Source organism: Amborella trichopoda, chromosome 1, assembly GCF_054954075.1.
Source record: "Amborella trichopoda isolate Santa Cruz 75 chromosome 1, AtrichopodaSantaCruz75HAP2 v2.0, whole genome shotgun sequence".
Taxonomy (NCBI): Eukaryota; Viridiplantae; Streptophyta; class Magnoliopsida; order Amborellales; family Amborellaceae; genus Amborella; species Amborella trichopoda.
In genome coordinates this window covers 10,133,503-10,151,140 of record NC_142336.1, presented here as the reverse complement: position 1 = coordinate 10,151,140, position 17,638 = coordinate 10,133,503, and the positions used below count along the sequence as shown (strand labels likewise).

Below are 17,638 nucleotides of genomic sequence, written 5' to 3'. Positions count from 1 at the left end.
TATGGAGTTATTCTCTCTTCTATCTCGTAAATATGGATTTATGGCTAAGGGTTTTAGGGTTTACCAAAAAGAGAGTCCATCTCTCTCAAACTAGGTTGCTAAGAGAATTCACTTAGGGTTTGAGTTTGTGATCAAAAGGGTTCATGTTCCATTAGTGTGGCTTGGCTAAAATTTACTTTCCCGGTTCGAGATTGAAGCTAGACCGTTGATCCCACGCCATCGGATGGTGGTGACTTGGTGTGGGGTGTAATAAGCCTGGTTGAGGTAATCTCCAGCACTTTTCTTTTTGTTTCTTGTAATCTTATCTTTTATTCTCAAGCATAATGCATAATTGTTTCAATGACATCAAATTGTTAAGATCTTGATTTTATTGTTATGCTGATTTTATTTTTGAAATTTATCTTATTATAATAAAGACCATTGAAAGTTCATTGTAACTTACAAAATTGAGTCTACTTTCAATCAAAAAATATTTCATCAAGAAATTCCTTGTGGTTTGAAAGATATGATCAAATTATTGAAGGGTACGCAAATCTTGTTTTCTGCAACGAAAACTATTTCTATGATTAGGAAGTCATGATTTTATTTCTATACTTAACATAATATTTTATAGTTCACACTAAGTTTTAATACTTCCATTCTGAGTCTATTTTTTAATAAATTTATTTGAGAGAGAAATATTTATGGGAAGATAGGAATAAAAATTTTAGATTGAAAAGCAGTCATCCTAAATTTTCTGTAATGTGGTATGTCCTTCATTGAAGACATGAATAACTATATTTATCAAGTCTACTTAACATAGTGATATAAGGCTTGTGAAAATATATGTGTTATTATTATGTGTCTAATTTCAAACAAAATTGGTTTGAAAAAGAAACTCCGTGATGGTAGAGATAAAAGACAATTTTACTAGATAGTGTTCATCCTACAATTCTGCAGTATAATTTATTTTATAATGTGAATGTCACTTATTTATTTCTCTGAAGAAAAATATTATTTGAGATTCAAACTATGATATTATGATTTGCTTGTAAGTCTAGTTTTCAACACAAAATATTTCATGAAGAAATTCTTTGAGGATTGAGACAAACAATTTTTTTATTGAGAGGTGCTCAATCTGATTTTCAACTGAAAAATTTGCATTGTGACATAAATGTCACTAAAAATAAATATTCACTAATTGGTATGATTTAGGGATAGAACTAAGCACTATTTTATATTTTCTAAGTCTATTTCAATACTCAAAAGGATTCGAAGATTAACTCTTTATGAGTTGAGAGATATCATATTTTTATCATGAGATGTTCAATTTATATTCTGCAGTAGATTAAAAGATGCAGCATGTTAAGGCACATCCTTGAATTCCCAATTATAGAGACTTTTAATACTCATTTTAAAAGGTTTTATAGTGTGCTATGAATATGGTTTATTATAATAAAACTTCAAAGAGAGGTAATAAAATATGAAACTCTATGTGAAGAGTACTCAATCTGGGAATAGCAGAAAGAAGAAGAAACACAATATCAATAAAAACATCTTGGTTTCTTCGAAATGAAGGGACATATTGAGAGACTTGGTGGTAGTATAGAAATGCTAAAGATCAGTGGAAGAATCGAAATTGTGAGATTTGAAATAATGAGATGAAGAAGATATTTTCTTCACGGTGTAAGACAGGAGAATCCAAGTGACGAAGAGATGGACACTTCGTGACATGTAAAACCGATGACCAATATATTCTCCATCAGTTGCGAGCACTTCCAAGATCACAAAAGCTTGTCAAACAAGTAAAAGCGATAAATTAAGAAAGCTTAGGTACCACACTACATGGTTTTGAGGTATGAAATCTATCCCACATTAAATGATAAGGTCATATAGGGAAAGAGGATTCAATAAATTTGTTTAATGTACTTTGGTTATATTTTAGCTAATTTTTTTATGAATATGTATGGAGTGTATGAACATTAAGTGATAAGTGCTAACAAATTTAAAAGTGTCAGTTTTGAATACCTTGTGTTTTTATGCCTCCTTATGCTTGAGTATGAACTACTTAAGGTAGTGATACACATGGAGATGTGATTTGATCAAGGGCTTTGAGCCCTTAGGATGAAACACGTATGGAGTGTATGAACATTAAGTGATAAGTGCTAACAAATTTAAAAGTGTCAGTTTTGAATACCTTGTGTTTTTATGCCTCCTTATGCTTGAGTATGAACTACTTAAGGTAGTGATACACATGGAGATGTGATTTGATCAAGGGCTTTGAGCCCTAAGGATGAAACACGATAGATGGGTGTGGCTCATTCATATATGTAAGCGTTAAGGGAGTGTTTTGATGGAACTTGGTCTTGGTGACCATCCTCTCAATAATGTCTATAATATGATGTGTTGCATGTGATGATGAGCTTTTGATAAATTCTCCATAATTGCCAAAACATAAGTATTTTGTCAAGGCTTTAATAGACATTATTTAGTCGTGCTTTATTTTGGATAAAATTATAAGATGGTATATATGATTTGTTTTTTTGTGGCCATGAACTTGACTTGATAGGAAATTAAAGGTGAATGCGATAAAATGATTTATGAAAGCTAAGCATGTATTTTATAATTAAATTGGATGATTTGAGAAAAACCTAAGTCTATGAATATGGTTTTGAAAAAACCACAGTCTTGCAAGGTCCATTAAGTCTTTTTTAAAATCATTTTAAACTGTCATACTATTATATAACTATTGCTTGTGAATGCATATAATACCAAGTCAATTTTCTTTTTATTAAAAAGAAAAACATTCTATCTTGAAGGTATTTATAAAAGTGGGAGAAAAACTATCATGCACTATTTTTTAAAAAATATCTATATGTTTTGACCCATGTTTCTTGTTATTTAGAATCCTCGATTACCTAAGACTTTGAACCATAAGGAATGTTGTAGGAATGCCATCATGTTGGGCTTCCTTAACACATATTGTGTTGATTAGATAACTTGGTTTGCATGAATTTACTACCAAAATGTCTAGTGTGGTTGAACCTTTGTGGTTCATTAAGGTTTTTGCATATTGTGAAACCAACGGGTATTGAATTACATATTGCATGAGACTTGATATGCTACCTCATGATATATGCATAAGAATGTTGAGAATGTATATGTTGTATGTGCAATAATTGAGTGGGAGCTGCTACAGTCCCACGTTTTTTTAGCTGCTTGGATATTCAGATATACATGTGCAAGCTATCTCACAGATCCAGATGATGCGAAGTCTACATCTGGATATGTATTCATGCTTGGAGGGGGTGCAGTTTCTTGGAAATGAAAGAAACAAAATGTGAAATTATCCACCATGAAAGTAGAGTACGTGGTGTGCTGTTTGGTGGTCGAGGAGGCTGTATGGATTAAGAAATTTCTTAATCGACTTGATTTTCACCTTGTGCGTTGTGAGACAGTAAGAATTTTCTACGACAGCACAGTGACGATATACGTGTCAAATGAGCCATGATTCCATAAGAATTTCAAGTATATAAAATCATGTTTTTATCACCTGAGGAATGAAGTGAGATTGAGAAAGATAGAGATCCAAATAAACTAAATATTTTAGTAGAAGCACCTGCTAGTATTTGACATGCCAAATGGAATAACAGACTATAGTGTTGTTCACCCATGGAACCCAAATGCTTGGTGTTGGTTGTATGGCTGCAAAAGGGAACAACTTATTTGAAGAACTTTTTTGTGCCCATGAACATATGACCCTATGCGATGAGGGTACGTGATGATCTTTTGCGACAATAGGTCCATGATTCGTGATGCAATGTGAGAGATGAACTACGATCATTTTTGGGATGAGATCCGTGCAGCAAAGAGAAAATGCGTTGCCTCTATAAATCCTTTTGTGAGAAGATTGAAGGCGAAAGCCATGATTAATGTATTGAGAGAATAAGTAAAAATGCTTGAGAGAGATTGTAATTGGGAGAGAGATATGAGAATGAGATAAAATGAGAAAGAGAGAATGTAATGTCTTCAAAGGCCAAGTGAGAGATGTAGGGTTCATGTGGCCTTTAAATGCCTTATGAGTGCTCGTAAAATGAAATGATATAATGGAACATGAACTCAGTAGGAGTGTGGTCCCTCGTGGGCCATACTAAACAAACGATGTTTGCAGATACTAGACTGTGCTTGACGATCTAGGCGAGTCGGTTAGGAAAAACCCATGTTACCTGGGCATAAAGAACAAACCGAGAAGGGTTCTAATGCGGTAGCCTTTGATGAGGTAGGAGAATATGCCTGAATGAGTGAGCCGAGGGATTATGCGACCGTTGTGTATGATGGTGGCCTATAGAGAAATGAGCCAAAACCTCATCCATGTACCATCACACGGCATGCATATCGATAGATCGTTCGGGAAAGCTAGAAATCCACGTTTTAGGGTGAAGCATATGCATGTGCGAGAGATACCCCTATGCGCTATAAAGTTATGGTCGCATAAGGTTTGGTGACCTTGACTTGTCTCTAAGGGATAACCTAAAATCCACAGACTGGGATTGTGATCCCTTGGCTCATTGGTCGGACTTTGGTGACCCGCTAAGTAGCCCCTGTTTGGACTGTGGGTCATGGGAAACACTAGGTCGGTCTGATAAAGCAAGTGTGGTCTGTAGTCCACAGTTGAAGGTGGAGTGCCCTATGACTGTTGATTCCTAAACCAAATAGATCCATTTCCTATCAAATTAATTTAATTGTGTTTGTTTCTATATTTCTATATTTCTCTCTCTCAAGAAAGTTTCTCTATCTCATGTTTGATCTCTCTCTCTTTCCCACATTGTGAAAGAACCTAAGGGTTTAGGTTATGGAGTTCTTATCTCTTTTATCTTTCAAATATGGATTTATGGCTAAGGGTTTTAGGGTTTACCAAAAAGAGATTTCATCTCTCTCAAACTAGGTTGGTAAGAGAATTCACCTAGGATTTGAGTTTGTGATCAAAAGGGCTCATGTTCAATTGGTGTGGCTTGGCCGAAATTTGTTTTTCCTGTTCGAGATTGAAGCTAAACCGTTGATCCCATGCTATCGGATGGTGGTGACTCGGTGTGGGGTGTAATAAGCTCGGTTAAGGTAATCTTCAGCACTCTTCTTTTTGTTTATTGCAATCTTATTTTTTATTCTCAAGCATAGTGCATAGTTGTTTCAATGGTATCAAGTTGTTAAGATCTTGGTTTTATTGTTATGTTGATTTTATTTTGAAATTTATTTTATTATAATACAGATCTAAGTGATCTTTGCCAAACAAAAGGGGTAAAAAAAAAAAAAATGTGTTCCAAGATAAAAGATCACATGGGTCTTTCTTTCAAAAACTGCATCCTAAAATACTATCTCATTAAAAAATCTTCTTTTTCTTTTCTTTTTTGTTTTTTTTTTTGGCCTTATAATTTCTCATTTACTCAATTACCGTTAACAATAAAAAAAAATTCTCATAAAAAAAGTGGTAAATAGATGTATTTTCGATACCAAGAGAGGCAAAGGCCGTTTTTCAACCCTCTTCAAATGGCCACGTGGAGGTAAGAGGCTAAAACAAAAAATCAAAACATAAGAAGTCCAATGTCCCAACTTTCAAGAGGAAATCGAAAAGCTAAGAAGAGAAAAAGAGATATGGCCTAACCTGCAATGCCAAAAAGAGAAAATTGACACAGGACAATTCCTTGAGGAAGTGCCAGTAATAAATAAGGCACCAAGTTGTCGAAGAATATGTAGGCATACTTCGACAAACAAATGACCAACATCACGATCTATCTTAACTCACTTCTTATTTCTACATATAAAATAGTTCTTGAATTCATAATTCACCTACATTCCCTTCCCATGTAGAAAATTAGCAGACTTAATTTTTAAAGACATGTAATCTCAACATGGAGATCAAATAAAAAAACTTTAAAAATTAAAATAATAATTCTATTAAAAATAATTTCGACCATTAATTTCAATGATTTTTAAATGGACTACCTATTTACATCCATCTGTAAAATGGATGCTTTATACCTCAAGAACCGCAAACGTAGAAATGCGGTCCCCACCCATGAAACAATTTTCCTTAAAAATGTGTTTTACTAGCTTTTTTTGAAAGCTTCACGATTTTGTTCAAACTTCAAAGTTTGGGCATGTGATTGTACTGAAAAGTCAAACTTGAACTACTTGGTTGAAGAACTAACAGCGACCTCTATCTCGGGTTCATTTTACAAGGCACTTAGACAATAAGGATGAGTCCTCTTCACGGTGTTGAGGGGCTTAAGGCCAAGTTAAAATAGCATGGGAAAAACTACTATCTTTTGTGGGGAAACTTTCAAGATACTATTCCATTGGTTTCAAAAGAGGAAAACGAGGAATATGAGAAAAGAATTTGAGCTACTTATTTTCCTTAGGGCTTTGATGTGTGCGCCTCATTTTTTTGAATTTGATAGCAGAAAGTTTTCCACGGATTTCTCTTCCTCTTTTCCTAATGAGCATGATGAGTGCATTCCTACCCGCTTCCCCTCCCCCATTTCTCTCTCTCTTTGAGCTGGCAAAGGGCCGGGCTTGGGCTGGCTTTGGCTCTAGCCCGGCACTTGGTCCCTATAGGGCCGGTCCAAGCTAGGCCCGGTTTAGTTCTAATTGGGCCAAAGACGCCATGGCTCAAGCCTGACCATAATCCTATCAAGGCAAGGCCTAGATAAAAAGAAAACTAGATCAATGAAAAGTAATAAAAAAAGAGGGTCGGGCTGAACTGGCCAGCCCTGTCCTGTCATTGGCCCGGCCGAGCCCTCGGGGCCTGCTAGCCTGGCCTTTTGGCCACATTTTGTGTTATTGGCCTTAGCTTTTTAGGGCTGGGCCGAATCAGCTAGGTTGGGCAACTCAGCCCATTGCCACCCCTTCTCTCTCTGTTTACATTTGAGGAGATGAATTTATGTTTGGGTTTGGTAGCCTCATCCTAACTCCATCTTGTCCTTAGGGGCCTGTTTGATTACCGAAAGGTAAACATTCTTTTTTTTAAAATTGGAAGTTTTATTTTTTTGGAAAATGGGAAGTTATCATGTAAGGACGTTCTAGTACCTATATTTGATTGCCTGTTGAAATGCTATAAAAAGTTATAACTGTATTTGATAACTGCCAGAATGTTAAGAAAGCTCAACGTACTTGCATTTAGAAAAGACAAAATATATAGACGATGGGATGCACAACCGGGGCATGCATTTTTGGCTAGACCTGAACCGATACTATTCATGAGATTATATTACATATTATATTATTTATTATTTTTTAGTTCCCTGACGTAGAACTCATAAGTCCTGAAAGGAAGAAAAGGAGTATGCAAAAACGAAGCAAAACGAATATATATATATATATGTCCCTCTTCTTTTTCTTCTCTCTCTTTTTCTTTTTCCTTTTCTTTTTTTTTTTTTTTTTTTTTTTTTAATTTTTGGGAAGCAAGGATGATTGATGCAATGGGTGAAAAAGGATGGGGATGCAAAAGACTATGGACGGAAGTAAAAATTGCTGGTGATTTTTTTTTCTGAGGTGTAGAACGGCAAAAAGGTAAATCACAGAGTGGCTTTTAGGCTCACATATTAACAGCATATCAGACAAATACCTACCTTTCTATATTAATTAGATACACAATATATATTTTCCTTTTACAATCATAACCTATACTTTTTCAGAATGCCCTGATTTGAGTGAGGAAAAGAAAAAAACCTCCATTTGAAAAAAAGAGTAAATAATTTTAGAGAGGGAAGAAGAGGATGGGCCAAGTCACCAATTACGTACACCCTAGAGGTTACCCGGTTAAATCTCAATCCCATCTTGAGATCCGAATTGTGATCTAGAGCCACATTGGGGGTCACATGCTACAAGGTGTGATAAAATTTAAAGATTATATACCCTCCAAAAAATAGTATCAAATTATATTACAAAATATATGTATTGCCAAGCCCTCATTTCTACAAGAGTAATGATCCTGTAGGACCCTCTTCCACTCATGTGTGTAGGACCCTAAAATATCACTATTAAATTTGATACGGATCTTTTGAAAAGTTATCACATAGATGTGGGACTTGACTTTTCTAGTGATCTGTGTCAAATTTAATGGTAATTCTTTTGGGTCCTACACACATAGGTGGAGGAAGGTCCTATACGATCATTTCTCTTTCTACAATATTTGGGCTAACCTCAATTAATATATTTTGCATGAGATTATTTTGTTACTTATTTGGTACATAAATAATATTATGTAATACAATTAGAACTCAAAACTTATACTTTTTTATTAATCTTCAATAATTTTTATCAATTTCTAGATATAAAATAAACATGTGATTTTTATCGAATTATTTTACATAAAATAAAAATAGCTTTTTTAAAAAAATACGCTTGTTTGTAAAACAGCTCACACGTTTTTTCCAAAATACTTTATGATGGACACTACTACTAGATAACAAATAATTTATTTTCACGATTAACAATGAATTATGAATGATAACAAGTACATCCAACATGCATGCTGCACGTAATCTTTGTAAGCAACTGCATCTTAACCATCCATTTCTACAGTCAAAGAAAGCCCTTATAGAGGTTCACCAAGTCCACTAACCGTTCAACTGGCATGATAAACAGGTGAGACTTAACATGCTTTTATTGGGAACCATATAATATGATCTTCAAGAGGGATTCATGATGTCGTCGTCGTCATTATCATCGTTTTATAATTATATGATGTCATATTATCAAAATCTATAATGGTTACGGTTTCTATGCGGCCAGCCCTTACATCGTAGAAATGTGGGCTTGGCAATAAAATATATTTTTTAAATATAATTTGATCTTAATTTTTTGAAAATATATAATCTTTAACATAGAGATAATGAATATGAAAAAAATAAGGGTGTGGTCTCTATAAAGTTGCAAATTTAAACAATCTAATTAAGGTGCACCTCCAAACTTTATCATAACATGTATTTTTTGTGTTAAAAATAAGTAGGATTATGTGAAGGGAAAAGTTTATATAGAGTGCTCTAAACGATCAAATTCGAGCCTATCTCAAAAATTTCACAAGAAGATATTGTTTTGATGCTAAAATATCTTCAAATTCATCATCTCGATATCAAGATGCATGGACATGATAAAAAAATGGATTTCAAGTTTTGGAAATAGTGTATTTTGTAATGCACTTTTGGACTGTAAAATTTCAAGATTTCAAGTTTTCATAGATCTCTTGATCTACATTATTTTGAAGCTTTAAACTTTATAAATAACGATGAAAATATATTTTAAGGCTATCAAAAAGATTTTCGGTATTGAAACCATATTTCTTGACACTATTTGAAGGTAGGCCCTAATTTGATTGTTTAGAGCCTAGGCTCTATATAAACCGCACCCTTATCTGAAAATCTATTTTCATATCTAATTATACAATATTAAACTCTAAAAATGGTTAAAATCAAGTAGATCTATAAACATAAAAAAATCATGAAAATAGACGGTCTAGAAAATGTGTTGCAAGATGTACTATTTATGAGACTCAAAATCTTTTTTTTTTTTTTAATATTTATATATCTAGATGTCGAGATGATCAATTGGAGGGTTTTTCAGCATTAAAACAACCTTTTCCGATGGATTTTTGAGGTGCATCTGTAGTTCTATATTTTAAGGTTGCAACCTTATATAAACTTTTTCTAAAAACTAATAATTGAAAACTAAAAATAATAATTATATTAGTAAAATATTTGGACTGTTAGTTACAATTATTTTTAGATGAATCATCTATTTTTTAAGATGGATGCTTTATACCTCTAGACCCCATATTATGGAAATGCAGTTCAACCCGCATGAAACAAGTTTCCATCTATAATTATAGGGTTTCCGTACTAGAAGAATGTTACTTTTGATACGAGCAATGTTACAATCGTCCTTAGGCTCCAGCCAGCATATGTGTAATCCAGTTGTAAAGAGTATGCTCACAAATACGAGATATTTCTTTGAACATTGATCCGATCAATTGCACACACCAACCACCAAATTTTACATCTAATAGCAAAGAGTGCAGTGACTTTCGTAATTCAAAAGTAAATAGTTTTTTTTAAAAAAAAAAATTAATGTGGCCTTATTGTACACTTTCTTTTGATAATAAATGCTAACGTCATGTTATAGGGCAATAATTTCATGTAACGGTTATATAATAGTATGATGAAACAATCTTCAAAAACTATATATGGGCCATTTATTTGATCCAAAATTTACAATATACATTCTTTTTATTCTAATGAACAATCACAAAAAAGAAAAATTTGAAAACGCAACCTAAAAAGTATTTTTTTTAGCCCAATTAACAAGACCGTCCATTTCGATAAGATGCTTAGATCTCGGCTTTAGAAGGATTTTTTCGTTTTGAATTTTTTTAGATGACTTTATCATCATTAGATAAACATTGTTCAAATAGAAAAAAATGATTTTGAATTTGGAAAAGCTAACATCTAGAAATTCACCAGAAGAATGGTCTAGACCCGTTGTTGGAGCGGACTCATTTTAACCATATCTACGGTTCAAATTGATATATTTTTTTGGATTGATTATTGAGATGAAGAGAGAGTGTGTGTAAAATTTTGGATCATACAAATACTACAAACATAGTTTTCTAAAAGTGTTATTGTATTATACTATGATACAACTGTTGCATAAGATAATTGCCTCATGTTATAGATATGGACCTGAGCAATGATTTCATGCAAAGGTTGTATAATAATATGATGCAACAACCTTCAAAAATCATATTATATCCATTTGTTTGATCCAAAATTTGAAGGGTGCGGTTTCTATAAGGTTGCAACCTTAAACAATCCAATTAAGGCGCACCTTAAAATTTTGTTGCAAACAATTATTAGTATTATCTTAAAATCTATTTTCATACCTAATTAGAAAATTTTAAAATCCAAAAATGGTTAAAATCAAGTAGATCTATAAATATATGAAAATCTTGAAAATAAACGGCCTAGCTAATGTGTTGCAAGATACACTATTTTCGGGACTCAAATTTTTTTTTTTTTTTTTTCATATGGATACATCTTGATGTCGAGATGATCGATTAGAGGGTTTTTTCAACATTAAAACAACATTTTCGATAGATTTTTGCTGTGCATATGTGATTCTACATTTTAAGGTTGCAACCTTATTAAAACTTTTCCCAAATTTAAAATATATACTCTTTTTATTCTAATAAACAATCACAAAAAAGAAAAATTTGAAAACACAACTTAAAAAGTATTGTTTTAGCCCAATTAACATTGACCGTTCATTTTGGTGAGATGTTTAGATCTAGGTCTTAGAAGGATTTTTTCATTTCCATTTTTTTTGGATGGCTTTAATATCATTAGATGAATAATGTTAAAAAAGAAAAAAATAATTTTGAGTTTATAAAGCCTAAGATCTTGAAATTCATCAAATGAATGGTCTAGATTCGTTTTTGGAAGGGACTCATTTTAACCAACTAGGAGTCAAATTGAACGTGGTTTTTTTTTTTGTTTTTTTTGGGATTAATTATTGAAATGAAGAGAGTGTGTGTACAAAATTTTGAACCATACAAATACCACAAACATGATTTTGAGTGTGCATTATACTATGATACAACCGTTGCATGAAATCACTGCCCTTCATGAAAACCGATCATTTCGGTGGTTTGGATGCCATTTAGAGATGGGATTTCAATTTTCGCGTGGATAAGCATCCACGTTTTGAGGCCACAACGTGGGGATGTGTATTCTACCAAAATAGACGGAGTACATAGTTCCAAATTTCGAGGGCAATACATAAAGGAGTGTATTCCACCAAAATAATAATAAAATTATTATTGTTATTATTATTACAATAATATTGCTTATTTTTTATTCTTAATATTATCATACAATAATATTAATATTTACTATATTAATAAATGTTATATTATAATATTATTAGTTTATATTAATATCATACAATAATATTAAGAAAATCACCCTTGTCAACCTTAATCAACATTGGTGACCTTAAAGTCGGGGTCATTTAGTCGAGCTGAGTGTCAGAAAACACGAACTAGGGACGGAACCGAACCATGCGCAGGACCTAACTAGGCAAGTCCTGGCAAGGCTAAAAAAAAGGATAACAAAAAACATCCAACAAAATTTCAAAAAAATGGAACATATTTCTAAAATTTAATTAAACAAAATACATCCAAATGGAAATAAAAAAGTAGTGAAAGAATGGATTTTGAAAACTCAATTTATCCCAAGGATAGTTTAGAAATAATCTAAAACAAGATGAAAAATGTAAAAAAAAGTAAAAATATACAACAAAATAATTTTCTTATTGTTTATAATTATTTTAAAAATATTTTAAGTTTTTTTTGACAATATTAAATACTTTTATTGAATGGATAAAAATATTTTGGGTTTGGGTGGTCAAGTCGGTTGACCACAGTATCCGGCCAAAACCGGCCATGGCCAGTGAGAGTCAGGTCCGGGTTGACCCGGCCAGTTTTGCAAACAAGGGTCGAGATTGATAGATGTCGATGCTCGTGTTTCATGTGTGGCTTGCATTTAATGTCCTAATATATGATACAATTGCTTCTCTTGAAAACGATTGCCCCAGTGTTTGAAAAATCGAATTGGCTTCAGAAACTGACCAAGGGTTGGGTCTGGGTAACCGATAAATTGTTCAACTGGCCTAACCGGGTAGGTCCTGTTCCATAAAAAGTTACAAAAAAAACAAACAAATTTATGAAAAGTATAGTTAAACCATGATTAAATAAAGCTCATCCATATGAAGCTGAAAAGCAGTGAAAAAAATAGATATTAAAAAATCGATTGTACCTAGGGGTATTTTCATTTTCTTTTAAAGAGATGGAAAAATAAATCCCTGATCTTTGCCAAAACACTTTACAATTTTTGCCAAAATGATAAAAAATAAAAAAATAACATTACAAATAAATTCTTTATTTTTTAAGATTTATATATTTTTAAAATTTTTTAAAATACCAAGTTAGTCTACCAAAACCAGCCAAAACAGGATCGGCCAGTGGCCGTTCTAGTTTGACCGGCCAGTTCCAAGTTGAACAAGCCGAATTTGCGAACACCATATTGCCCAATTTGTCCCCCTACAAGGGACTCACAATCTTTGTGAAAGTCGTAACAGGTATTTTAAAACCGGAATTGGATAGTTTGATTGGACCGATCAGGTTTGGACAAGATCCACTCTTTGTGGAAATTTGTCATAAATTTTGTAATTATTTTTTAAAATAAATTACGTGGAACCGCGGGAACCGGTCAATCTGAATGGGCCGTTTTCCGATCCGACTTTCCCAGTTCTCGGACAGGACCAAAAGAATATGTACAAAATAGACCGACGTAACAAGGACGGTAAGTACCAATTTCTTATATGAATAGTCATGTTTTTGGAGGAAAAAGTGAACCTACCTAAAAAATTTAACTAAAAGACGTTGTTTTGGTGTCCAAATATCTTTAAATTGATCATCTCTATATTAAGATGCACAAATATTAAAAAAAAATGGATTTTAAGTTTTGAAAATAATGCATCTTGTAATATATTTTTGGGCCGTCAATTTTCAAGATTTTCAAGCTTTTAGAGATTTGCTCGATCTACACTATTTTTGAAGTTTAAAATTTATACTTAGATATAAAAATATATTTTAAAGTTATCACAAAGATTTCCAATAAAACCATATTAGTCGACATTATTTGAAGGTGGGCTCTACTTTGATTGTCTAGAGCCTCAGCTCTATACAAACGGCACCCTTTTTTCAAACACTGAAAAAAACAAATGGTTGAATGATTTGATATTTCAACAAAGTAAACTTTGTTCAAAGAACGTAATAATTACTAATCCATTACTTCTTTTGGAAAAATGTTGGCAATCCATTGCAATTCCCCAGCTTTGGCCCTGACCCAGGCCCAGGCCGGTCTGGCCCATTGTCAAATCGGCCCACGAAAGTCTATCTTCCACAACACACAAACACACACTATATGCTGTAAATGGAAGCCAATTGACAACTACACCATTCACTTGAATTTGAATATTACAATTGACCAGAAAGAGAATGAAACTATACTTAAATTATTACAATTGGGTAACCAGAGAATTAAATCCCATTCAAGGGGATCCTAACCAGAATTATTCCACAGGCCCCCCAAAAAGCAAAAAACAAAAAAACAAAAACTAATCAATCCCACCAAAGAATTTACACTGACTCATGAATCTAAACCGGCATGAAACTCAACACTAGTTGCAGGTAACCACACATCACCCATAATGAAGTTTGATACAGTGAAGTTCCCTGCGTCTGTAACATTCATAATGGCATGATAACCAGGCCATGAAACCCTCTTGCTTGTATCCGCACCAGGCCCACTGTTATTGAACTCCCCATAGTACAGAGTGTTTAGTGCAAAGTCCCCGGACCATGGCAACCATCCCGATGAATCGATCAGACTATCAATGAAAGACTTCATATAAACTGTTCTTGAGTATTCCTTCCATGGCCTCCCCAAATAGCTGTTGACCGAGCTCGAATTCCAAGCGAAGTCTGAGGATGCCGTTACCGAGCAATTCAGAATGGAGGTTCCGGTGTTCTGGTTTGGATCTGTTCTTCCTTGTGCAGTGAAGACATTGTTCTGAGAGGCCATGGGCATGCGGGCATAGAGATTGCAGTTTTGGAATACAACAGCTGCATTGCCAAATATGAAGTCGATCGTGCCGTATATATCACATTCTCGGTAGAATTGGCGCAGAGAATGGGTGTAAAGTGTGTCTTGGTAGCCTTCGACGCTGCAATGGTAGAAGACAGAGAGGTCGGCGCCGTTTCTGACGGCGACTGCCTGGTGCTTCTCCGGGCCAGCAGTGTTTCTGAAGGTCATGTCCATGGCCACGAAGCCTTGTCCTACAACAGCTGCGCATTGACAAGAGATAAACAGAGAAGGATGGTTAGATGGCGAAGATCTTTTGGAAGAAAGGGGAGGAAGGGGGGGAGAGGAGGGAGGTGTATTTTGTAAAAAAGAAAGACTGATTTACATAAAGACCCTCAAATATTTGGGAAAATACGCAAAAATTACAGAAGATGTTCGATCAACCCTCTTTTTCCTTTTTTCTTTCTAAAAAATTGGCCTTTTAATTTTGTTTTTAATTTTTTTAGTTTTTTTTTGTCGTTAGGACAATGCCCCAAATTTTAGGGGCGAAGTTAGAATCGTCGGACAGGCCTATGATACTGGGCGGTCGGAGTTCCCCATCCTCATACCACTCTTTTTTTCTTTTTTTTGAAAAAACTCGGCCCGAGTTCTCCATCGTGAGATGGCACTTTACTCTTAGACAAAATAATAAAGCCCGCCATTTCAATTATTGTGGCATAAAAAAATAGGTTGGCCGATGTTCTTTGTAATTTTTTCCTATTTTGCTTTTCTTAAAAATTTTTGGGTCCCTATGCAAATCACTCTAAAAAAAAAAAAAAAATTTGTCCTAATCATGAGAGAGAGAGTTCGTGTAATTTTGAAAGAAGGTAGGTGCCTTAGTACTAATAAAGGAGCTTTCATCATCTTTGAAGAAAACAGGCTCTTATGTCTAGAACAAATAAAGGAGCTTTCTTCATCTAGAGAGAGAGAAAGAGAGAGAGAGAGCTTACCAAAAGTTGCAGAATTGAAGGTTGTCGAGCCATCTACTACACTTCGGTTCCCTGTAATTATTGTCTGGTTAATTCCATCCCCCACCATCATCAAGTTCCATTTAATCTTGGGAATGGAGACGTATTCCTCATACACCCCTTTTAAAACATAGATGACAAAGTATCCATTCTTAACATCAGTCCTATTTGGAGCTGCGTTAATGGCGTCGCTAATGGTCGTGAAATTACCTGATCCATCCTGAGCAACAGTCACTGTATCATTCACTAAAACACTATCAGATTGAAGGAGCATTCTCTTACCAGCCTGAATGATTCTATGTTTCTCTTTAGAGAGCCATTGAGGAAAACCATCTCGACCGACTTTGAGCTCTGATAACAAACCTCTTTCCTTTCTTTGCTTCCTCTTTCTCTCTCTAGGCGTACTGGCATGAGTAACTAGTGCTAGAGAAACACTGTAAATCTCTGATCCGTTCGTTAATGGAGCATAGAGATCATTACTGGGGCTAGAAGCCCTCAAGCCCTCATAGCAGGTTTGCTGGTTAGTAACAATGGCACTAAGTAAGGTTTGGACATCATCAGCATGAGCGCCCGAAAGATTATCGGTCGAGTTAAGAGTGGCCATGGTGTTTAACAAGTAATCAGTGGTGAGATCAGCAAGCAATTTGCAGTCTCTAAGGGCAGCAACCTGGTTATTAGGAATCAAAAACCGGTTTTTGAGCTTTCTGTCAATCAAAGAGGAGAACCCAAATGCATTACTCAATGCTTTTTGAACTGAAAGCCGACCATAATTGTAAAGGTTGTTGGATCCATAGTTCGGCAACATGGATTTACAGAGGCGAGGATAGAGAGTAGTTTTGCAGGCAGAGTCAGGAGAGAGAGGCGATGTGGGGAGTTCTGCCATTGTTGGAGAGAGAGAGAGGAGCAGGGGAGTGAAGAAGAGAAACAAGAGGAAGGAAGCCATTTTTGGTTCAGAGAGTTTGGGCGGCAGATCTCTCTAGCAACATATATATATATATATATTTTTATTGGATTACATATGTTACTAAATTGAAGTACTATAACGTAGCCCGTAGTCACGAGCAAGTGAGCCCTTGGTTTTTAAGCAACACATAATGTACATCGCATGCGGGGCCTCACAAACCTACTGGAGACCTGGGGATGGGGAAAAGAGAGCATAGTTAATAAGTCGGGGATTTTCAATAAATCCACTAACAATCGTTTTTATTTAAAAAATTCAGATAAAAAAATCGGGTAAAAAACTATAAAAAATACTTCATGTGAAAAGATCGTGAAAATATTGGATTAGGCTCAAAAAATCGGAGTCAAAAAATCAAATATATTTAAAATATTAGAACTTTTAAAACTCTAAATATATATATCACTCAGTATAGAAAAAATTAGTAGTAGTGAAGAGTAATGCTTTCACTCTACATATATCACTCAGTAAAAAAATGACCTCCCTATAAATATAAATTTCAATATTCAATATAAATTTCAAATATTCAATGTGATATTAAGATGATTATCTATTCTATTCATCAACATAACTATTGGGTAGGTGAATTCAATTTTCATCTTTCTAGAAAGAAATTGTCTACCCCATTTTTGCTAACTATGGTTTACCCGTAACCACCCGAAAAAATACCCACCATATCCATAGCAAGAACCATGTTTTGGGACAATAGAAATAAAAATTTTATAAAACAAAAAAAAGATACTGAACTTTCCAAAAAAAAATGAGGGTATATTAAAATCAAAGTTTATTTGAAACGAAAATTGACTTTCTTCCTGAAAAAATCGTGTATTTTTACCGATATGTTGAAAAAGTCGCAGAGTAAACCGTTTTTTTTAAAAAGTCACTACTGTGAGCAAGAGAAAAGAGAGAGGGGACGGAGAGAAAAGACTTTGGGAGAGAGAGAGAGAGAGAGAGGCGGCGGTTCTCCACCTTGAGAGAGAGATTAAACTATATCAATT

The 17,638-nt window shown here is 34.2% G+C and overlaps 1 protein-coding gene across 1 annotated transcript; it reads right to left on the bottom strand.

Moving 5' to 3' along the window:
- Positions 1-14,016: 14,016 nt before the first annotated feature.
- On the bottom strand, positions 14,017-16,735 carry LOC18442773 (pectinesterase). The gene is made up of 2 exons (XM_006852986.4): positions 15,665-16,735; positions 14,017-14,938 (listed from the first exon to the last, which is right to left on the bottom strand). The coding sequence occupies exons 1-2, from the start codon at positions 16,623-16,625 to the stop codon at positions 14,241-14,243; spliced, it is 1,659 nt and encodes a 552-aa protein (XP_006853048.2). The 5' UTR covers positions 16,626-16,735; the 3' UTR covers positions 14,017-14,240.
- Between the last annotated feature and the right edge of the window lie 903 nt (positions 16,736-17,638).